The sequence below is a fragment of the Phaethon aethereus genome (assembly GCF_964289735.1).
Source record: "Phaethon aethereus genome assembly, chromosome: 2".
In the NCBI taxonomy this organism is placed as follows: Eukaryota; Metazoa; Chordata; class Aves; order Phaethontiformes; family Phaethontidae; genus Phaethon; species Phaethon aethereus.
Window position 1 is genome coordinate 125,717,327 of NC_138582.1, and position 22,015 is coordinate 125,739,341.

Here is a 22,015-nt window from a genome sequence, read left to right on the forward strand (position 1 = left end):
GAAGCACTAGTAAAGAAACCCTAGTTTAAACTAGACCCAGTTCTTTCAACTCCATGGAAGCACAGAGGTTTTTTTTTTTTCCAGTTAAAAGGTATAAAACTTTGAGAAGAAACATAAAGAATGTGAGCCATCCAAGGTCAAGGTCAGAAAATTCATCTGAGGTGTTACATTCCTCAGAAATAAGAAGATACGAGGTACCAACCAGTGAAGAATCTGCTCAGCTCCTTCAACCGTATCTCAGGGTAGAAATGTGCATTTGAACAAACATGCTTGCTATTTCAACTGTACTTCACAATTAAAACAATTTTAAAAACAATAGTAAAGATTCTCCTTTGATTTTAGATGTGCCTCAGCACGCACATAGGAAGAAATTACTGCATGGCAAGAGGTATTTCTTTTAAAGATTTCCTTTCTTAGCATAGATGTCAGAACATGAGATTTACATGCAATTTCTAAAGAGGGATCTCTGATCACACAGAATGCTATTTCACAGGGCAGGTGCAAAGGGGACCATATCAACAACTTTATACAAAGCGATACCGTGTTTGCCACACTAGATTGCCTGCATGGCTAGCAGGTACAGTCAAGAGTTTAAAACTCACCTGTTGAAAAAGAATGCTAACAAATATAGGAAATAGAGCCACATAATAATATTTGTCCTTTAAAAGCGACAAATACCAAAGTTCCTTCACCAGATATCAGTTAATCATGATATACAGGGTGATGACTGTATTTTTTTCCTCTCTGGAATTCCTGTTCCCAAAGAACTTGAAATTGAGCGATAAAATGCTTAATATGTAACTGTCTGGGATACAGTTCAACATGTATCTTAGAAGTCAATTTGTGGCACAGAGAGAGAAAGAGAAATGAATGGCAAAGCACTAAAATGATCAAATGTTATGAGTGTTCTTTATGCACCTGTGCTCAGGGGAGCAGGTTAATACATCTTGAAAATAAAAACTAAAGACACAAAAAAATTAGGGCACTGCCATTTCATTTCAATGTAGTATTTCACAGATTGTGAGAGCAAGCAGACATGTAACCCATAGCCAGCAAGCCAGTCAGACCAGAAGTACAGGTTGAATGATGGTCAGTCTCATTAGAAGATTTCAATGTGCTCCACAAAATATATTCAGGCTTCAGCCCTGCATTACAAAAGGGGTGAGGGACACACTGCAGGATACTACTATTTAAGTGTTTTCTGCTTTCTGAAAAGCAAAACGAAGAACATATGCCCAATCAACTCCAAGGAGGGATTTTTGGATGTAAATAAAGTCCTGTATTTACTCTGTTTCACAGAAGTTGATCAGTTTAAACTAATCCACTTCTTCCCTTTCCATTGGACCAGATATTTGAAGTGAATCATGAAGTGTGTTTAGGAACACTGGTATATATCAGGCACTATCTCACAGTGAAGCCAACGAGAGCTAAAGGCAGTCAGCAATTGCCAGGAGGCACTCAACACCTTACCAGACAGAACAGACACCATAAAAGAAAGATGCTAAGTGTCTGCATTCTCTTCTCTACTTTTGAGCTGGAGAAAAGGCAACCACATCCTCTGCAACGTGCCTATGGAAAATGCTGGCACTGACATTAAGGTCCCAAGCCTAAATTCCATTCTGATTTGAAGTGAGCACAGCTCTACCAAAAATGAAACATAATTTGCTCTTTCCTGGTATGGTCTTCCTTCAAAAGCCAACCCACGGCCCCTAAAAAAGGGTGAACAAGCACAGATCTTTCAAGGGTGTTAATGAGAGGTGGGACATGGGCTGGGAAATCTGATCTTCAGAACAAAAGAAGGGCCAGGGGTTATGCTGCTGCTGCCTTTAAGTGATGAGGGCAAGGCTCAAGACCCTTTTGCCCCTGTGCTGACACCACTTGCTCAATGTGGCTCAATGCCCAGGCCAACCAGCCACAGCCAGGGCTGTAGCACATGTGTCCTAGCCATGTGGGAAATTTAAGGTGTAATCCAGTTATATGTCTCACGCTCACAGCAAGGATCACGGAGTCAGAGAATGGTTGAGGCTGCAAGGGGCCTCTGGAGGTCATCTTGTCCAACCCCCCTACTCAAGCAGGGACACCTATAGCCGATTGCCCAGGACCATGTCTAGCTAGGTTTTGAATATCTCCAAGGATGGAGACTCCACAACCTCTCCAGGCAATCTGTGCCAGTGTTTGATCATCCTCACGGTGAAGAAGTATTTTCTTATGTTCAGATTGACTTTCATGTTCCCGTTGCCTCTTGTCCTGCCACTGGGCACTATTGAGAAGACTCCATCTCCTTGACGTTCACTCCCTCCCATCAGGTATTTATACACATTAGTGGGCTCCCCTGAATGTTCTCTTCTCCAGGCTGAACAGTCCCAGCTCGCTCAGCTTCTCCTCATGTGAATGATGCTCCAGAACCTTCATCGTCTTTGTCGATCCGTGCTGGACTCACCCCAGTAAGTCCATGTCTTTCTTGTACTGGGGAGCCCAGAACTGTACACAGCACTGCAAATGTGGGCTCACCTCTGCCAAGTAGCGGGGAAGGATCCTGATTTGCTGGCAACACTCTTCTTAAAGCAGCCCAGAATGCTGTTGGCCGCCTTTGCCACAAGACTGCATGGCTGGCTCACTGTCAGCTTGCTGCCCACCAACACCCCAAGGTCTTCTCTGCAGAACTGCTTTCCAGCCAGTTGGCCCCCAGCCTGTACTGATGCCAGGGCTTACCCTCAGATATCCCCAAATGCGGGACTTTGCATTTCCCTTTGTTGAACTTGATGAGATTCCTCTCTGTCCAGCCTGCCAAGGTCCTTCTCAACAGCAGCACAACCTTTTGGCTCATCGGCCACTCCTCCCAGTTCTTTTAAGATCTACAAACTTGCCGAGGGTGCACTCTGACCCATCGTCCAGGTCATTAATGAAGATGTTGAACGGTACTGGCCCCAGTATTGACCCCTGGGGTATACCACTTAGTGACTGGCCTCCAAGGACCTGCTACCACAACCCTCTGGGCCTGGCCATTCAGGCAGTTTTTACTTCACCTCACTGCCCACTTATCTAAGCCATACCCTGTCAGCTTATCTATGAGGATGTTACAGGAGACCATAACCTTACTAAGCTCAAGGTAAACAACATCCACTGCTCTCCCCTTGTCCACCAAGCTAGTCACTTCATTGTAGAGGGCTATCATGTTTGTTAAGCATGATTTCCCCTTTGTAAATCCATCCTGACTACTGATCACCTTCTTGTTCTTCATGTGTTTGGAAATGCTTTCGAGGAGGATCTTCTTCATCACCTTCCAAGGGACTGAGGTGAGGCTGACCAGCCTGCAGCTCCCTGGACCTTCTTGCCTGCCCACAGAGATGACATCAACCTGTTCAGAATGGCACACTTTCCTTCTGTACGTCTCAGGCTAGAGAGGATAGGGAAGAACTGGACATGAGTGATCAATTCTCTTCCCCTGTGCTATAAAATGATACTTGAAGCGTTCCATGGAAATGCTGTTCCTTTTTAAAAATCAGCTGTTTTCCACCCTGTTTTTTTCTTGTCCCTGTCAAAGAATGAGCATCTAAAGTCCATTGGTCATTGATTACACTCAGTAGAAAACAAGGAGAATGTGTACCAAGATTTCAAGGAAGTCAATCTTCCCCTGCAGGAAAATTCAACACCTTCTTAAGGGGAGGAGAGGAATCATGCCTTTGTGTTATGAGGAGTTTATATATAGGAGGAAGATCCAACTTCCAATTACTCCCAGGGCAAATGCACGCTGGAGAAAAGGCCCTTGGCATTAGGCCCAGATGCCATTGTACTCCTGATTTCAGATGGTTTGAATTGCACCTAACTCCCTGCACTTGCTCGTGGCTGGATGTAGTCCTGTAGATGTAATTTGTTTACAGAAAAAGCTCAGCCCAAACATCCTAGCTTCACAGGAGTGGACTGAGCATGATACTGGGATCAAGAGCAAGCCAGCAACACAATTCTCAGCATCTCTGGTGGCTAGATCCTCCTGTGGTTTCCAGTCTTGCCACCACTCATGTGGGCCACCATGAAACTGTCCAAGAGCTGCCCACGTCTCAGGACTAATAGGCTGGACTTCACTAACACAAACAAATGTGCTGGAGTGTATCAGCAAAGATGCAGAACCTGAACCAAGCTGTTAACATCAAAGTAGCTTACTAGAGAATCACCTGCTCCAAGAAAGGGGCAGGCAGAAGTACATACCCACCAGTCGAGAGATTACAGATACAATTTTTCTCACTAGAACCCTGAAGGTGTCCTGGTTTCAGCTGGGATAGAATTAGTTTTATTCCTGATAGCTGGTATAGTGCTTTGTTTTGGATTTGGGATGAAAATAATGTTGATAACACACTGGTGTTTTAGTTGTTGCTGAGCAGTCAAGGACTGTCCAGCTTCTCATGCTGGCCAGCCAGCGAGAAGGCTGGGTGTGCACGGGAAGCTGGGAGGGGACACAGCCAGGACAGCTGACCCAGACTGCCCAAAGGGATATTCCATACCACACGACGTCATGCTGAGTATATAAACTGGGGGAGCTGGCTGGGGAGGGGCTGCAGCTCAGGAACTAAGTGGGAATTGGTCTGCGGGTGGTAAGCAGTTCTGCTGTGCATCACTTGTTTTGTATACTTTTTTATCATTATTATTATTACCATTATTATTATTCCCTTCTTTTTTCTGTCCCGTTAAACTGTCTTTATCTCAACCTGCAAGTCTTACCTTTATTTTCTGATTCTCTCCCATACTCCACTGGGGATGAGGGGATAAGTAAATGCCTGTGTGGTTCTTTTAGCTACCCGCCAGGTTAAATGACAACAGAGGGTAATGAAGGAACCATAACATAAGAAAGGATTTGTTTTGCCCTCCATGTACCTATATGCCAGCTTGTACCACTAAGCATTTTCTGATCATGTGGTAGAAGTCTGTAGTTTATCTGACCACGTAAGAATTTTATAACCCAAGAATCAATCTGTGCAAGTGCTTTGTATGATCTTTTTCTACTGTCCTGCTTTAATGGATATCATAAATAAAGCTCTGGCTTTATTACCAATACTTAATTCTTTTGTAACATTTGGAGAGAAGTAAATTTTCCTCAGACACAGCTACCTGCACAAATATAAATCCAGCATGATCTCCAATATTGACAACAAACCTACTCTAAAGGAAAGCCTAATGTTCTCAGCATTAGAGATACATCTCCACAAACACTGACACAACAAGGAAGAAATTAAATGTCACTGGCTCTTGAATTCTGACCCCAGTTTGTAACTATCTTACTGTCTGTACTTCAGTAAATCACGTCTTTCGCTGCTTCAGCTCCCCCATTCACCAAATGAGGGCTAATAAAGACTTCACATGCATTGTGCTAAGTTTTTCACCTTCAAAACACTTTAGACATGTAAAATAAGGCAAAAATGTTGAGCACTGCTAATAAACCTCTAAGTCAAGATGACTGTTTTCCTTTATAGTGTAAATGAGAATAGATGCCCACTAAAAAAAAAACCCAAACAAACCTACACTCATCCTCCAAAAAATCCCAAACCAACAATCAACAGATCACAGATGTAACAGATAAGCATGGGTGAAAATATGTGTGGGACTGACCCTAAAATATCCAAGGAAGAAGCCACAAAACAAGTAAAACAGTAGAAAAAGGTTGGTCTTTTTGGTCTTTGGTTGATTTGTTGCCATTATACCACAGAAGATAAAAAGATAGTCCAAGCTCACTGTGAAATGGGAATTAGTATTTATTTCCTGACTGTCACTTATTTACTTACAGTAGGTTTTGATATCATGTGTTGCAAAAAAACCACCACGCACAAGACATTGCAAATAAACTCCTGTTTTCTAACTGGAAATGCAATCTTTAATGCTAAGGCTACATTCATCCTCTTGACCACTCCTGACTGTTCCATACAGCACATTATTACTTGCCTGAATCCAGCTGTTCTTTCACAATTTTATTAATGACTGTGGAGTAAGAGTTATCCTTTCCCACTGTGCCTGTACAACACCCTGTACAGTGCTGAAGTATTGGACGTGGCTGGGATGGACTTTAACTGCCTTCACAGCAGCATGTATGGTGCTGTGCTTTGCATTCATGGTTAAAACAGTGTTGATAACCCATCAATCTTTTGGTTGCTGATGAACCGTGCTTGTACAGCAGCAAGGATTTCTCTCCCTCTTCTCTCTCCCCTTGCCCCAAAGCAAGTAGGCTTGCAAGTGGACAAGACGCTGAGAAGCGACACAGCCAGGACAGCTGGCGCCAACTGACCAAAGGGATATTCAAGACCATATGATGTTGTGTTCAGTGATAAAAGCTCATGAAAAGGAGGTATAAGGGGAAACATTGGAGGTTATGGCATTTGTCTTCCCAAGCAACAATTAGACATGCTGAGGCCCTGCTTTCCAGGAAGTTGCTAAACATCTGCCTGCCCATGGGGAGAAGTGAATGAATTCCTCTTTTTGCTTTGCTTGCCTGTGCAACTTTTGCTTTCCTTATAAACTGTCATTATCTCGATGCGTGGATCTTTTCACCTTCTATTTTCTCTCCATTCTACAGGAGAGGGCAGTGAGTGAGAGGCTGGGTTGGTGTTTGGCTGCTGGCTGGGGTTAACCCGCTGCAGGTGGCCTACTCCTTGCCTGGGACCTCTAGCTGCCACAGTAGTGCAAAGAATGATCTTAAAAATCTTCATTGCAGAAAGGAACTGAACACATTTTTTGCAAATCCCAAGACCGTATCCTGACAGGCTGAAACTGCTGTCTTACTGTGTAACTTTTAACTATGGATAATAATTTTCTTTTTCTATATAGAAATAAGACGCGAAATACCAACTAAACTGCAGGGAGGAAAGATAACATCGATAAGAAGCAAAATTGCCTCAAGGTACCCAGTTCTAGAGAAACTCTTATCTCAAAGATCTACCATAATACTGTGACACACACATTGCCATGTATAATCCACCCAGCACTGCATTATCTTTTCATTGGACTAATCTGTCACACAATGTACCATCACTTTCTTGCTTTTCTCAGAATATTTTCTTTCTTGACTGCACCTTCTGCTGCACTCTCTCATAAGAAACTGTACTATGATTTTTTGTCTCCAGTGTTTCCTTTCCCTTTTTTCTGCTCTTTATTCCCCTTTCTCTCCTTCCCCTACATTACACTCCATATTTCTTCTCCTTTGCGTCTCTCATCTCTCCTATCCAAATTTCCCTCTATACATGTGAAAGCATCATAATTCCCTCTTTTAATGTTTCCTAGCTATCTTCCCCACGCCCTTGCACCAGGACATGCATTGCAATTAGTTAACTAAAAATTAGCACCATTCAGGGGAAAAAGGTCATGGGACAGGATTCAGCATGGCAGTACACCTGTACAAAGACTGTCGGCAGCAGCTCTGGTTTAACAGTCTCCAGCTGGTAGTTGGCAATACCTGAAAGTGCTTTTCCTTTCCGTCCTTCTCTGACAATTTAACACTCTAGAAGACAGAAACAGGTTTGTTTTTTTTTTTCACCTGGATGCTGTAAAACAGCATTGAGAGAAAAGCGTCTCCATTGCACTGCTGGAGCACTGATGAACCTTTGTACTGCTTTAACGTCCCTCCTCCTGAATCTGAAAAGAGGAGGACCCTGAGAGCTATCCATGAAATGGATAAAAACTGTCTCATTTCCACTCTCTTAAAACTTACCCAAGTTCTAGTGCAAGCAATAGTACAGAAACTGTCTGTCTACAGATTTAGAGCAAGGGACACCACTGATTCATATCCAGTTTTATCACAGCCTTTTTTAAAAAAAACAATACAATAAGAGCTAAGTGCTTTTTGTATTTCAACAAAAAAAAGTCAAAGTTTCCAGCTTGTGACACCAGCCAAGATAGTAAGTGGAATTTTCCATCTCTAAGCAAGCCAATCAGGATAACTATGCCCTGGAGAAATGTCTCTGACTGCAGCTGTACACTTCCGAATGTTACACCTCAACACAGTGAAGCAACACCCGTATATTATTAAGTACATATTTCTGGACAGAATAAAACAATTTTTTTTAACAGCTTCCCAAAACAGAAAGATGAGAAGCGCAGACCAAGGCTACAATTGTAGTTCACACAAGACTCGTCCAGCTAATTAAAGCAACAATGTTGACTGCTGCTGTAATCGAGATTTCCTTCTTCCAGGGTGGTGTTGGAAATGTGAGCTGTAACAGCCAAACACCTACTAGAAAAAGAAGATTAAAAAAAAACAGTTCACTTAAAACTTCCCTAACAACAGATGAAATCAGCTGCCTTCAAGTGCATGGTTCTGTGAAGCAGTCAGTCTTTGGTTGCACAACAATCTCTCAGCCCCTGCGTCTGGGCAGATTTCCTTCTTGTCTGGCTGCTTTGCTAAAATAAGGAGGCTGCCTGGCCTCTGATAAGTGACTTCGCTTGTGCACCACCATCCAGAGGCTATTTACTGAAGGTAAAAATGGTGGGAGGGTGAGAAAAGGCGAAATAATATTCAGACACCCTACAACTCAGATAAGAGGACAATCCTAAGTACAAGCAAATGGTATTCTTTATCTATTAATAAGAAGTCTGCTCAGGCACAGGCCTCAGTGGTAGAAAAGGATGTGGGGTAATCACAGAACCAGAACATGAATGACATTATTAAAGAGCCCTTGTTACAGGATGTTAGCCATGATCATTAAAAAGGCAACTCTTTGTAACGACTAGCTACAATTAAGTCCTGCCTACCACTGATGACAGTATACGCAATACTTCAATCCCAGTGCCAGCTCAACTAGCTCCCTGCCTCAATCCCCACAAGTCCCTGCACCACCAGCGCACCACACTGAAAGACACCACACCATCCTCTACATTATTGACTGAAAGCTGAGGACTTCACAGTTATATGGCAAAGAATAGGCTATATTGTCATCAGGCAGTGAATTAATTAAAAAAAATCCAACCACAATACAAGTGCATTACCAACAACAACCTCTTAAGTTTATTTCTTTTTTCTCCAATCCAATATAACAGATTTGTTTTAATAATCAAATTTAAAGCATTTCAACTGTAAAAGCATTATTAGTAAGTTTTTCCAACCTACATAAAAGATGCACACACAACACTGAAAACACTGCAGCAATGTAAGTGATAATGGAGTAACGCTGCACAACTGCCATATTCAATTCACAACCAATTCTCAAAACACATAAAACTCACTGCAAAACCGTATTAATGGCACAGCTGATTTTTAGCATGTCTGCAAAGGATAGGAATTGAATTTTGAATATAACAAATGCTCTGGTAGGGTTTTAAGTCTGGGAAACACAGCTGCTTCCCCTCTAACTCTCAAAGAGGTCCTTATGCCTTTCTAGACACCTGCAATGACTAAAGGTACTACTCTGGACAAAGCCAGGAGAGCACTATACTTGCAAGCACGTAGCTTGTCCATCTATTAATAAGGAGTTACTGCTCTGTGCAGGCAACAGTCCCCATGTAACAGCTAGCTTGCCACCCACTGCAATGGTCTCTCCCATCTCAGATCAAGTCACAATCCCCAAAACATAGATGAACCTGCCGTTTCAGGTAAGAGCAGGGACACATCCTCTAAAATTGTTTTTCTCTGCAGATGCACAGATAGAATCTACTGGCTCAGCCTGAGCTCACTGCCTTCCTCCCAGGTAAGGTACTGGTTGTAGTGTTTGTTGGAAACCTGTGTGCCACACCACCAAGCCAAATGCCCATTTAGAAAAATACTATGTGATGGCTATAAAACACATGCATGCACGTGACTCCTGCTGTTATTCACTTCACTGTAGAAGACCATCTATCTGGCATGGTAGGGAGAATCCCCCTATCACAGCTCAGAAGATTATAGGAAGTAAAAAAACATTGTAAAAGACCTGAATCTCCGGAGTCCTCTAGTAAAAAGTGGAGGATCTCATGCTAGCAACCAAAAATGTAGGGATTAATATAACCAAATCTCTGCAGATTCAGAAATCGCACAGGAAGCTCCGATTGTTACTTCTCTCCTCTGCAAGGCAAGCACTTCCAACATCTAGATCCTCCTGGAGAGCCATGTTAGCTATTCTCTCGGCCTGGTAAACCCAAGAGTCAGACAGAATGACAGGAGAGCACAGTCCACAGTGTGGGTAGCTTTGTGTAAATGGAGAAAGTGCCTCAAGCACACAAGGTGCTTCTGAGGCAAGAGAAAGAAAAGGACTGGGAGGAGAACTGTAGACCACCAAAAGTGGCTTTGGCAGAACCTAAAAATTAACAGGTTTGAGCTGCCTTAAGGAATGGCAGAAAAGTGGCTCTGATGGCAGAAAGGAACCCAACAATGATATATAGGATTAACATGCTCATGGAGGTACAAAGACACTTAAGGTATGTACACATTGCTGGAGAACTTTGTCCTTTGAGTTCACCAACCCTGGGCCTGGAGAGGGAGACCTCCTTGGGGGCAGGAGATTGCCCACCTCACCTGACATACTTCGTTTTAGCTGGCTGGGAGGAAAAGCTCCTTGTAGGAGCAAGGCACCTCTGAAACCATTACTCCAAACCATTCTCAGCAGATGTTGTTTGGGTTGTTTGTACTGTTTACCGTTTAAATAGTCAATGAAGTCCCATATTGTAAGTAATATACAATATAAAAAGAGCTTAATCCTTACTTGTGAGCTATAGAGCTCTTGTACATACAGTTCATGGCTGTCTGAAAAATCTATTTACCAACCATGCATGGCAATACCACCTACAGAGAAGGAGCCCACGTTGGCTGACCATCCAAGCCTGGCTCAGACTGGCTGGCTGCTTGAAGCCCAGGCTACACAATGTTTATTATTAACAAACACCCACAAACTCTGCACAACAAGCTGCAAGGTTTCCTCCTTGACCTGGATATCCAATACATATCTAACAGCATACAGCTACTTAAAACTCAAATAGGAACATGTAACACAAAACCAGTACCTCATGGCAACCATCATTCTAGTAATCTATCAAACTAGATGCACAAAAAAAAAAAAAAAGCATATGCAATCTCATCTTCCTGCAAGTAGTTACTGAGATAAGGAACTACTTGCGAACCGCTCAGTGAAGTCTCAGTGCCTATGCCTCCTAACCCTCAGCAAGCAATCTGTTCATCACTTGCCCTTACAGATGCTGCTCACAACACAACCCATTCTTATCGTCTGAGGCATTTGTTGCTTGACTGATTCAAATCTTCAGTTAACACCTGCCGTACCTCTCGCTGCCCCAGAGAACACCACACTGACATCTGGCAGTCGCACAGACAGCAGTTAAAAAGTTCGTATCTGTCATCTCCAGCAAAGGCTTCGCTAGCCATGGCAACGGAGCCTTGAGCAAGGTCTCCTCAAATAAGAGGAGGATTTGTTTACATCACTGAAGACTGTGTTGTTAGCTGTGCTGGCAGATCATAATTTTTATCAGGAAAAACCAGGTGAGAGTTCCCGAAAACGCCAACATCGTGACAATTTCCAGACCAACTGGCATCATCACAACCTGGCTGCTGGATCAGACCGGGCCTTAGCACACAAAAGAACATTTTCCAAGTGCAAACACTTGATGCTTGGCAAGGTGCCAGAGAAGTGAAGGGCGATGAACAAGGGGGAAAAATGAGAGGATTTAAGATTCCCTGTGAGAGACTGAATCATAAAACATTTGTCTCAAAGATTGTTTATCCAAGATAAGGATGGCTACATGGCCACAGAGATCTCTGGTTGATGAAAAACACCCTGCCAAGATACCAGCTACAAGACATGCAATAGTCATGTGAGGAGCGGGGCTGGAGCCACCCACCATGAAGTGTGTGTGCATATGCAGGAATGCAAAGATACGCTAAATTGCAGGCCTTGAATGAGAGTAAAAGGGACTGCCAAGACAAGCCCTTCTGTGTGCCGGCTACCTATGAGCGTGATTGCCCACCACCGAAAACTTCGAGAGACTTGGACCCCGGGATGTCACAGATCCATGGCGGTGACTCCCGAATGTTTGCTTGATTTCTGTCTTTTTATTCCATTCTGTCCTAGCGCTACTAATTCTTTACTTTTGATAATAAAAGCTGTCTTGGGTATACAGCATTTGACCTCATTTGTGTCTTAATCTTGCTCTCGGGATCGTATCGAAACCTCCCCCGACATTGGATCGGGACATTCCCCAGTGGCACTGTCACAGCTGACAGGTTTCAGTGACCACCTGGAGATTGGCAGGCCTCTCAAACGTGCTGGGACAGTGCTCCTGTGTCTACTAGGAACCTTCACTCAAGTGATCTACAGAAGGCTCAATTAGCCAGCAGGTGACAAGCAGCAACTGGGGACTGTGTTTCTCCCAAACAGATGAGAGAGCTCTCAAAGTGGCCTCCCCAGAGTGCGATTACAGACTTGCAGGAAAGTGTGCTAAGTCCTCCCATAGTTCTGCAGCTGCTACTGGTCATCTCAGGTTAACAGCATACTTCTCTCCCAGCAGCCACTACTCATCCCTTGAACTCACTAATGGCATTTTTTTAAAAAAAAAACAACAAACCACTGAAAACATTCTAAGAAAATCCCCCCTTGAAACAGCTTCTCAATCTTGTCATCACTGCATTTCCACTTTCCTTAAGGGAAGCTGTGAGCAAGAGAAGACATAAGCATTGCAGCTGCTGCTATTGTTGCAAGAACAGCAGCCAAATTTCCTTGGAAAGCTGCAGTCACCTAGCTTTGACATACCTGTACTCACCATTACATTCATCAAATTACCAGCATCACAGCAGAGGGAGTTGTTTCAGCCATGATGATCCCTTAAGAATCTGAGTTATGCAAAAAAGAGGAAGCTCCCAAGCAGGTGAAAGAAAATCACAGCAGTTTTAGAGTTTGATCTCTGTGTACAGAAAGTAGCAATTTTTGGCTGCTGTATACTTTACATCTCACCACAAAATAAGAGGACAAGGCCACAGTGCACATGACGTGACAATAGTGCAAAGGAGACAACTCAGCCGCAGTACTAAGTGAATACCTCACAAGGACTCCCCAGGGAGGGGAGGGGAGGAAGCACTTACTCAGAGTAAGCAAACACTGTCTGGCTTTGGGGGACGATACTCCATTGCCCTGGTAATGCAGAGCCGGTACCTAACAGAGCCTCACGGTCAGGTATACTGCCTGCACTGAGGTACGGCCACGGCTTTTACTGGATCATGATGAAACACAATAAATTGTTCCAGCATCTACAGCCCTGGAACCCAGTGAAGGATGGTTGGCAAGATGCTCTTTATCATTTACAGGCTCCAAGCAGATAGAGACCGCACTTGAAAAGAACCCATCCCCTGGTTTCTGTTTCTCTGTGGCAGGAGAGGAAGATGTTCAAAGGGACACCATCTCTAAAGAGCGTGAAGTCAGGGAACACACTGCACTTGCATGTCTTAAAGGAAAGTCACAGAGCAGTAGGAATCCATGCTTTTCACCACATCTTATTATCCATGGACATCATGTACACCTGATTAAGATTTTTAAATGGCATTTGCAAATTTAACTTCCTGTAAAGCAAATGTGCCAGGAAACCACTGCCAATACTTCACTCCGCTCTTTCAAGCGTATTGAACATGTCTCAGGTGATGTGGTAAATTTCTAGGCTTCATTTCCTTTTTTTTTGTTTCAGAAAATGTATTTGCTAACCCTTGTGCAATCACCTCTATACAAAGAGCACTGCATGCACTCGGGTTGCTAATGAATGTATTGCAACAAATCCTAATGGATAGGTCAAACAAGCAATGAAAGATAGCTCCAACTTTGTGCTTTTAGGAAGCCTCTTTTAGGATACAAATAAAACATTAATTGACACATTCAGAACAGGGATTGCCTCGTGTTTAAGAATGACTATAATTGCCTTTTTACAAAATGTACTGGAGTTGATTTTTTAGCCTTCTAGAGCAGTTTTAACATCAGAAAAATTACTAGTTTCTTTTTTGCTGAAAAAGATAGAAATTAAAATAGGTGGTACAAAACCTTCCCCTCCACAAGAGAAAAAGGACTCCATTCTCAGCTTATGGTTTGAAGCACATGAAACCACTTCAGGCTTATGTAGTTCCTGCCCTTATATGCCAGACACTCACTCTTGCTGACAGTAGTCTCTATGGCTGCACTGCTCTCTAAAAACGCTTACAGAAAAAAGAAAATCAAAGGAGAGCTGAAGTAAAACTACATCAGTTCCCTGGTTTGGTTTACTGCGTAACCTTGTGAACAGTTGCCATCACTGCAGCTCAGATTGGCTGTATGGAGGTGAGACAGAAAAGGAAAGTTCCTTAAACTGGTGTTCCTTGTGAAGTTTTGTCCCATGAAATAAAACTGTGTCAGCCTACCACCAAACACACTTTGGTTAACACACAGAGAACACACTGTTTGGTCCCAGCTCTTACGCAAATACCTGGGCAGAAATTGTAAAATGGCCACCCAGAGCAGAGGCACGAAAAAAATACAACTGGGTAAGCCAGCCTGTTTCAGTGATCTCAGAGTGGAAATAACAGGACTTCCCAGACGTATTGGTTTTAATTACTAGGCTTGGGCATTCCTCACTCAAGTGCTCCTGCTTACTTTGGAGTCATCTAAGACTTATTTTTTTTCTCTCTTTGCTCAGCATGCCAGGCAAGGTCTTTTTACTGCAGCTTCTAGCAGAACAACAGAAATAATTAGAAACTACAACACATAGCTCTGACCTTCGCCTGAGAGTAACTTTGCTGCTAAAAAACATGTCCCATGTCTTACTGCTTAGCCAGTAGTTTATCACATAGTTTCACACTGAAGACACCTGCATATTCTTGAGGTGGTTTTCCTCAGTTCTTTGCAAACACAAAATGCCTCCTGCATGCCTCAAAATAAGACTTTTTGTATAGCGTGTTGTGACATCACTGATAGCTATTACAGCATTCTTTTTCATGTATTCTGTTATGAGTCAGATGAAAAGTCAAACAGAACACAGAACTGTGTGAATCCAAGCTTTTTAGATTAGCATCCATAATTTTTCACCAAGCTTGTTAATTCTGGACATTATTTTCCTTTTGGAAGAACTATAGGCAAAGTGATAGTAGGGGAAAGTTGAAAGTCCAGTCTACACAGGACTCAGAGACAGCATTACAATTTCAGCATCTCTGCATATCACCAGAACCCCACTCTTCTGACTAAGCAGCATTATTATCATACAAGCAAAATTATACGTCACTGACACGCTGCTGTCAGTATTAGATTTTTTACTTCAATCACCTCCATGGACAGAAAGACGTTTCAGGCTCAAGATCAAGTTAGAAGATTGAGTAGCTCTCAAATCATTCCAAGCATCATTTGCTTTTGTGAATTTCCTTTTCCTGTATCAAAGGTTTTGCTTAGGAATTGTTTTCTTCTATTAACAGATTTTGCTTTCTTCTCATAGTTTAACAACTTCTGAATTTAGGTCCCCAGTAAATTTGTCTGATATCATCCAACACATTCAGAAATTTATCTTAGCTCTAGCAATCTAACTACCAGCATTTTCTAGCTTCCAGTGTTAGGGTATTAATAGTCTCTTGAATACTATTATTCAGCCGTATGTTAATATGCGAATAACCCAGAGAGGTTTCAGCACACCTCAAAGTTACTCAGAATTACAGACTGTCTTGTTGGCCATTCATGTATCAAGTACGTAATTGCTTTTGTCGAGACACACTTTGGAAATTAAATAGATACTCAGCAGAAAAGCTTTAACTATTGCCTTAGCATTTTTAGCAAGATAAAATGACACTGTTAAGTCAACTTTTATTGAGTTTATCCTTTTTTACCTTGCAATTGTTTGCAAATTTTTTCCTCAGCCTTGAGGAGATAATTTTGATGTTCTTCTTTTCTATCTGATGAAACTGCTCTTTCTGATTGAGCCGAAAGAATCAGCACTGTTTTTAGCTTAAAATACCTTATATACTGAGGCTGTGCTCATTGTGCCAGAACTATTGTCCACTCAGTAACAATAGCACTATTGTGGGAACAATCGCCTTCAGTCTGAACTGTGATGAAAGTTAGCTTGGCCCAACCTGAAGGAGGGGAAAATAGAGGCGAAAAAGGCCATGGGCCACCTCTGTACCACTCAGAGTCCAGAAGCTCTGGACTGTCCAAGAACAGTCTGAGAACCCTGAGAGACCTACATGAGCACATGCTGTGATGGCTCTCTTCTACACGTGAGCTCTCAACACTTCTTTCTTCATTCTGTCCTGGTCACACTCTTGCAAATCTCTGCATCAGACACTTTGGATAGGTGATACAATCACAGCCATGCCCACTAGCCAACTGCCTAAGATGGTGGTATACCTATACAGGCTCCACTCATGGGCTGTGCCGAAAGCAGGACCTAGTCCAACACAGTGTCTGTGGTATCCTCCAGACTTCAGTTGTAAAAACACAAAAGGCATATAAGGGCTCCACAAGAAACCCAGCTGAATCAGACTCATTTCAACCTATGAACTCTGCCATTTGAGCCACCTTGGTGACAATATGATGCAAATTCATACCGTTGTCTCTAATGGCACAGGATGCCTCAAAAGGCTTCCAAGAACCCATCTATGAGAACTTGCCAAGCTAAGTAACATAGGCTCCTAGAAAGTCTTACAATAAAACAAGCCAGCAGCAGCATGGACACAGAGCAAATGTGCTTCAAATAAATCAGCACAGTTACTGTGGCATATTGAAGATTGCCACACGTGTCAATTTTGCCAAGCTGGCTAAAACTAAAGTTATTTAGCTTCTCTGGTATAAGTGTATTGTGCACACTGATAAACACCCACTCACACACTTACTTAGTACCAAGGTGACCACAGTGGGATCCTGTGTGTATTACTGTGAATATAAAACATCTTGGCAAAACTGCAAATACAAAAAGAAAAGGGGAAAAGAAAAAGCTATATTAACCACTACCAAGTTAAACCAGTTGAAGTGGGTTAGATGTTGAAGATACTTCATAACTTTTAGACAGTATTTTGAAAATGGAGCCCCTACTTACGTTAGTAATACTCACGCCTGAAAAACAGCTTTCGAACTGTCTTACTGCCATGTAAAATACAAAAGTCACAGAACTATGTTTTCTCCTTCATTTTATTTTCAAAATATTTACAGACCATTCCCTAAGCACTAGAAAGCCAGGAACTCAATGCATAAAAGGCATTACCTTTTCAAAACTATAATCATTCTGCAAGGTTAAAGAAATTCTCTAGCAAAAATGTAAAGGAATTTGTGTAGGCTTACAGGCAGGAAACACATTTTTTGCTTCCTAATTTCATTCTATGCTAGACACCACAGCACCCAGAATTTGAAAAGAAAGCACTGGTAACGTAGATAGTAGCAACAACTCAGTAATCACGAGATTGCTGCACAATCTCTTCATCTTGTCAAAGATTGCTGAGTTTTTAGTCCTCGTGTTGTGATCTTTCTTACAGAAGAACAGCTGTAACATTATCTTCTATTTCCTTCATATAATTTCCATAGCTTATTGATGTCATCTATTAGAACTACTTCATGCACATATACATACAATAATTTTTTTTTTTTTAGCTTGTAAGCACTGCAAACAGCCCTTAACATTACAGTAAATGATGAATTGTTTCTTTCTTGTTCTCTCATATCATTTCCTTCTTGGTAAAAGGGATTGGGGAAGAAAGAGAAAACAGAAACAGTCGTGCTCCCTCTTCATAACCACAACCAGTCACAGGCCCAGTAGGCAATTTAGTGTGATATATGTCTAGCCCAAAAGACCTTACCTTTGTCCTCTGCCAGCATAATGGTTCTCCTTCTCGGTAAGACCACAGTCCCACCAGCCACATTAACACTAGTGCAGGAATGTTTATAGATTTAGCATAAAGAATTCTTTTAAAGAAAGATACTGAAAACACTTCTTACTAGAAGAACTGAACGCTAATACAAATGGATCCACAGATATAGTGGAAATATGTCTGAGAAGAGATAAAGGAGAGTCGTGAAAATATTTAACTCTATTTTACTGGGTGCAGGAGTTGATCTAGAACCAACCTATCCTCGTTATTTCTACACACTGCAGTACGAACATTTAGTTTTCTTAGGGAATTACTTGAGAAGAAGACACTATTGTGATACCTTATTAAAATAATTTGCCCAAAGTTCCTTAAATACCTGAGGTAACTTTTACTGATGTTATTTACAGGCAAGCTGGAAAGCGGGAAAATACAAGAAGGTGAAGCTGAAAGAGTGCTAAAGGGAACTAATTTACATTATTTTAACTTCTGTTAAAGTCACCACAGAAAGCCGTTAGCTTAAATTCTGATGAATTTGATATTGAACAGCATTGATGAAGTATTAATTTATGTAAAGTATGTGAAGTATTACGTAAAACTACACAAAAATATGTAAAGTATGTCAAGTACACACGCACACTTTACATGTGCACCAACACCTGAAATTTCATCACAAATAAGTATGCTTGCACTAGCTGTTAAGAGTCACACGTCATAGATGTAGCAATACCACAGCAGGACAGAGAGCAGAGAGGACTAGGTATTTCTAGACCATAAAAGGAACTGTTCTTTCAACAGTGGTGAAAGCAAAAGGATAAATAGACTTTTAGCTAATCAGCAAAGCACAAATCTACCATTTTAGGACCTCAGGTTCAATGCAGACACACGCTCAAAAGAGTGTTGTTTGTCTCCTGAAAAGATACTCCAGATCCACGCGATGGTTTGGGAACAACCCAAGCCAAGGGAAGGCAGCAGACAACTGTTTGGTGGTGTTGGGTTGATGGTTGGACTTGATGATCTTAAAGGTCTTTTCCAACCTTAATGATTCTGTGATTCTGTTTGTATTCCTGCCAAACTGAATTTACAGTGAGGGACAGCTCTGAGGTCTCAGGAGCACCGTACAAATGCTCAGCAGGTGCAGGTAGCCAGGCCCAGCCACATTCAATTACGTCTCTTGCTACCGAGGCTCACTTCTAAAGGCAGCTGATGGCTATTAATGAACGGGAAGAAATTGGGTGCCTTTTAAATAGAAATTTTAGGATCTGATATTGTTCCACTGTAACCTAGAACAAAATGATTCCTAACTTTTAGTGTCACTTTACGACTCTGTGGATGCTAACAACTTACACAGGTTAAAAAAAAAAAAAGACTAGACAAATAATAGCAGGGGAGGAAAAAAAGGCATTGGGGGCTATAAAAAATGAAGGCAACAACTCCATCATAAAATGTTGTCAAGGTACAAGTTTTTGCAGGATGAGACTGCACATGAGGAGGTATCACTGCATGTTGTCTTTCCTAGCCATCTGTCATTATTCACTGCCATTACTGGAATTAAGCCAACAAATCACTCCATGGACTAAGAATGTGCCACAGAAATGAGAAACGGCTTATCCATCTCTTAATCCTCCCCATACCTGGCTGGAGGAATGGTTCCTGCACTGAGCCAAGTGAAGGCACCAGCTCTGACGCTGGCAGCTCTCTGCTACCGATTTCTTTCGAATTTCTGCTTTCCAGCCCTATGGCTTCCAGACGCCTCTCTGGGTCACTAGGTGGCTGCCTGGAGGTCTCTGACAAGACAGGGCATGGAGCCAGCTGGACTGGCAGTCTCAGCCGTGGTGCCCACCCTCACCAGCCCACTGTCGGCGCTGGCACTCGGCCCCGCTTCCTCCCAAAAACTTACCCGTGCTAAGGAACGAGGTGTTCCACTGGAGCACGGTGTGCCTTCGCATCCCGGTGTTACCATTATTATTAATGGCAGAAAAGTTTTTAATACTAATCGTTACCATTAGCTACCGTTACCAAGATAATACCGCAGAGTACCTGGAGCAAGTAGCGTTACTCTCGGCTCACGTACGCCCGCCTGAACAGAAGCGCGCGTCGCTGCCCTGGGAAAACGCAAAGGCAGCTTCTGACAGACGGCAACGCTTGGCTTTGCCGGAGGAACAGGGACTTTTCTCCTTCTTCTTCCCGCGAGCTGCGAGAGCTGAGGAGTAAAACCGCAGCGGCCAAAACAGCAATGAGCTGCGACCCCGGCCCCCCCGACGACACTCTCCGCACCCGTCGCCAAAAGAAACGCCCACCCGGGGTGACCGCGACGCCCGCGCGGGCCGAGGGTGCCAACGGCCCTAACGGTCCCAACGGCCGCCCCACGCCCCGCTCGCCCCTTACCATCTGGGCCACCTTCAGCATGCCGGCGCAGGAGCGGAAATAGGCGCCGTCCATGAGCTCCCCGTCCGAGCCCACTGAGGAGGCGGTGGAGGCGGCCGGTGGGGCCGCGGGCCCCCCGCTGCTCACCCCGGTGCGGATCACACGCGCCCCGTGAGACATGGCTCCCTCCCGCGCTCCTCTCGTCGCTGCCCGGTCCGGGACAGGGGGACGGGACGGGACGGGGCGGGACGGCGAGGGGCGGGCGGCGGCGCCCCGGGGCTGCCAGGGGCCAGGCGGAGCCCAGAGCCTCCCCGCCCGCCCTCGCTCCCCGGGGGGTGCGGCGGCGGGGCGGGGGCCGCGGAGGGGGCGGGCGGGGAGAAGCCGCGGGAGTTTCCCGCCGGGGAGAGGCCGCCGCAGCCGCGCAGGGAGGACAGGGAGCAGGAGCCCGGCAGCTGAGCACAGCAGCGCCGCGCGGGCAGGCAGAGGGTGGTCGTGCCGCGGCTCCGAGCCGGCATTGCCGCAAGCACCTTTCCCGGACCTGCAGCTGCAGCGGGGGGCGGCCGGTCCCCCCCGTTTTGCAGCCGGGTTACATGGAAACAGAGGTCGAAGGGAAGGTGTCCAAGCAGGGAGCGGGACGCCTCAGTGTCCGCTGTGGGGTCCCGGGAGGGGAGATCCGCGCTGGACCGGCCACCACAGCGGGGAGCAGTTTGACTCGAACGGTGGCAGACCCCGGGGCCTGCCAAAGCTTCCCGGCCATGTTCTTGGAGAACTGCTCTAGTGCTTCCCAGTGGAGGTAGAGCTGCAAACTGCGTCTTCCCACACAACGTTTATTCTCGCCAAAAAAACCTCAAACTTCCCGATTCATGACCTCGTAAAAGAGAAAACATTTGCATTAAATGGGCAGTGGCAGGCAAAAACTGTAATGATTGTCCAAATGTCTCAAGGCCAATGTTTGTATTAAACCACACGGAGATATTAACAAAACTCAGCAAAGGAAGCTATGGATTTCCTCACGTTTAAAAATAACTTGTTTTGCTTTTTGACAAGTGAGGTAATAGTGGGCCTCCGAGCATATGCTGCTTTTATACTCATTCAAGTAGTAACCCCAGCTGCTGCTGCTCTGTTCTGCAGCTGGATGCACATTCTGTTCATACTTAGTATTGAATAGCTCCTTCAGCAACTAAAATTGTCTTAGGAGGGAAGGCAGGTAAGTTCAGATGATCTCCAACACAAATAAGGGGCTAGTGTAAATAATGTACATGAGCAAGACAGGGTTTGTCAGCGTAGGCAATGGTCTGTAACAGACCAAACAGTATATATTGTTTTGGGCTTCTATTAAGCCAGCTAGTAGTTTCAATAAACGGTATTACCTGTCCCACCAAATTTTATCTTAGAATTTCATTAGATATCAAAGCTACAACATTGCCATCTACCTAAAATGCTAGCTGCTGAGAAGAGTGCTTTTTTTTTTTTTTTTAAAAAACAGCAGATTTTTTCCCCCCTCTTTTCTTCTTACAGATCAAGTTCAGAAGCATGTACAGTTATAGGCTTCTTGCAAGCCCTGTGGAGGAAGGTTCTAGTAACTTCTGTACTTCCTATTAAGAAATATATTTTTCTTACTTCAGCTTCTTTAGTTCTTAACTTCTTTTGAAACTGTGTATAAGACTGGGGCCCTGCTGATCCAAGTTAAGCCCAGTGAAACAAATACCTTTAAATTAATACAAGTAGACTAAGAGTCTTATTTTCTACTCAGAAATACAGGCATCTTCTGTAAACCACTGGCACAACGTCAGTCTAAAATACTGCTGAATTTTAAGTTTTTATTACAGTTCTCATGCTACTTACTTCATCTTGTTAAATGCATCATGTATGATGATAAGAGGTACTGACAACTCC

The 22,015-nt window shown here is 43.6% G+C and overlaps 1 protein-coding gene across 1 annotated transcript in view; it reads right to left on the minus strand.

Annotated features, from left to right (window-relative positions):
- Positions 1-20,924, minus strand: part of CMTM7 (CKLF like MARVEL transmembrane domain containing 7) — a gene marked incomplete at its 3' end in the record, with an annotated part of 28,450 nt that extends 7,526 nt beyond the window's left edge. Inside the window, exon 1 of the mRNA XM_082015178.1 lies at positions 20,141-20,924. Within this exon, the coding sequence (XP_081871304.1) occupies positions 20,141-20,299 (159 nt within the window). The 5' untranslated portion in view covers positions 20,300-20,924. The remainder of the gene's footprint in view (positions 1-20,140) is intronic.
- Between the last annotated feature and the right edge of the window lie 1,091 nt (positions 20,925-22,015).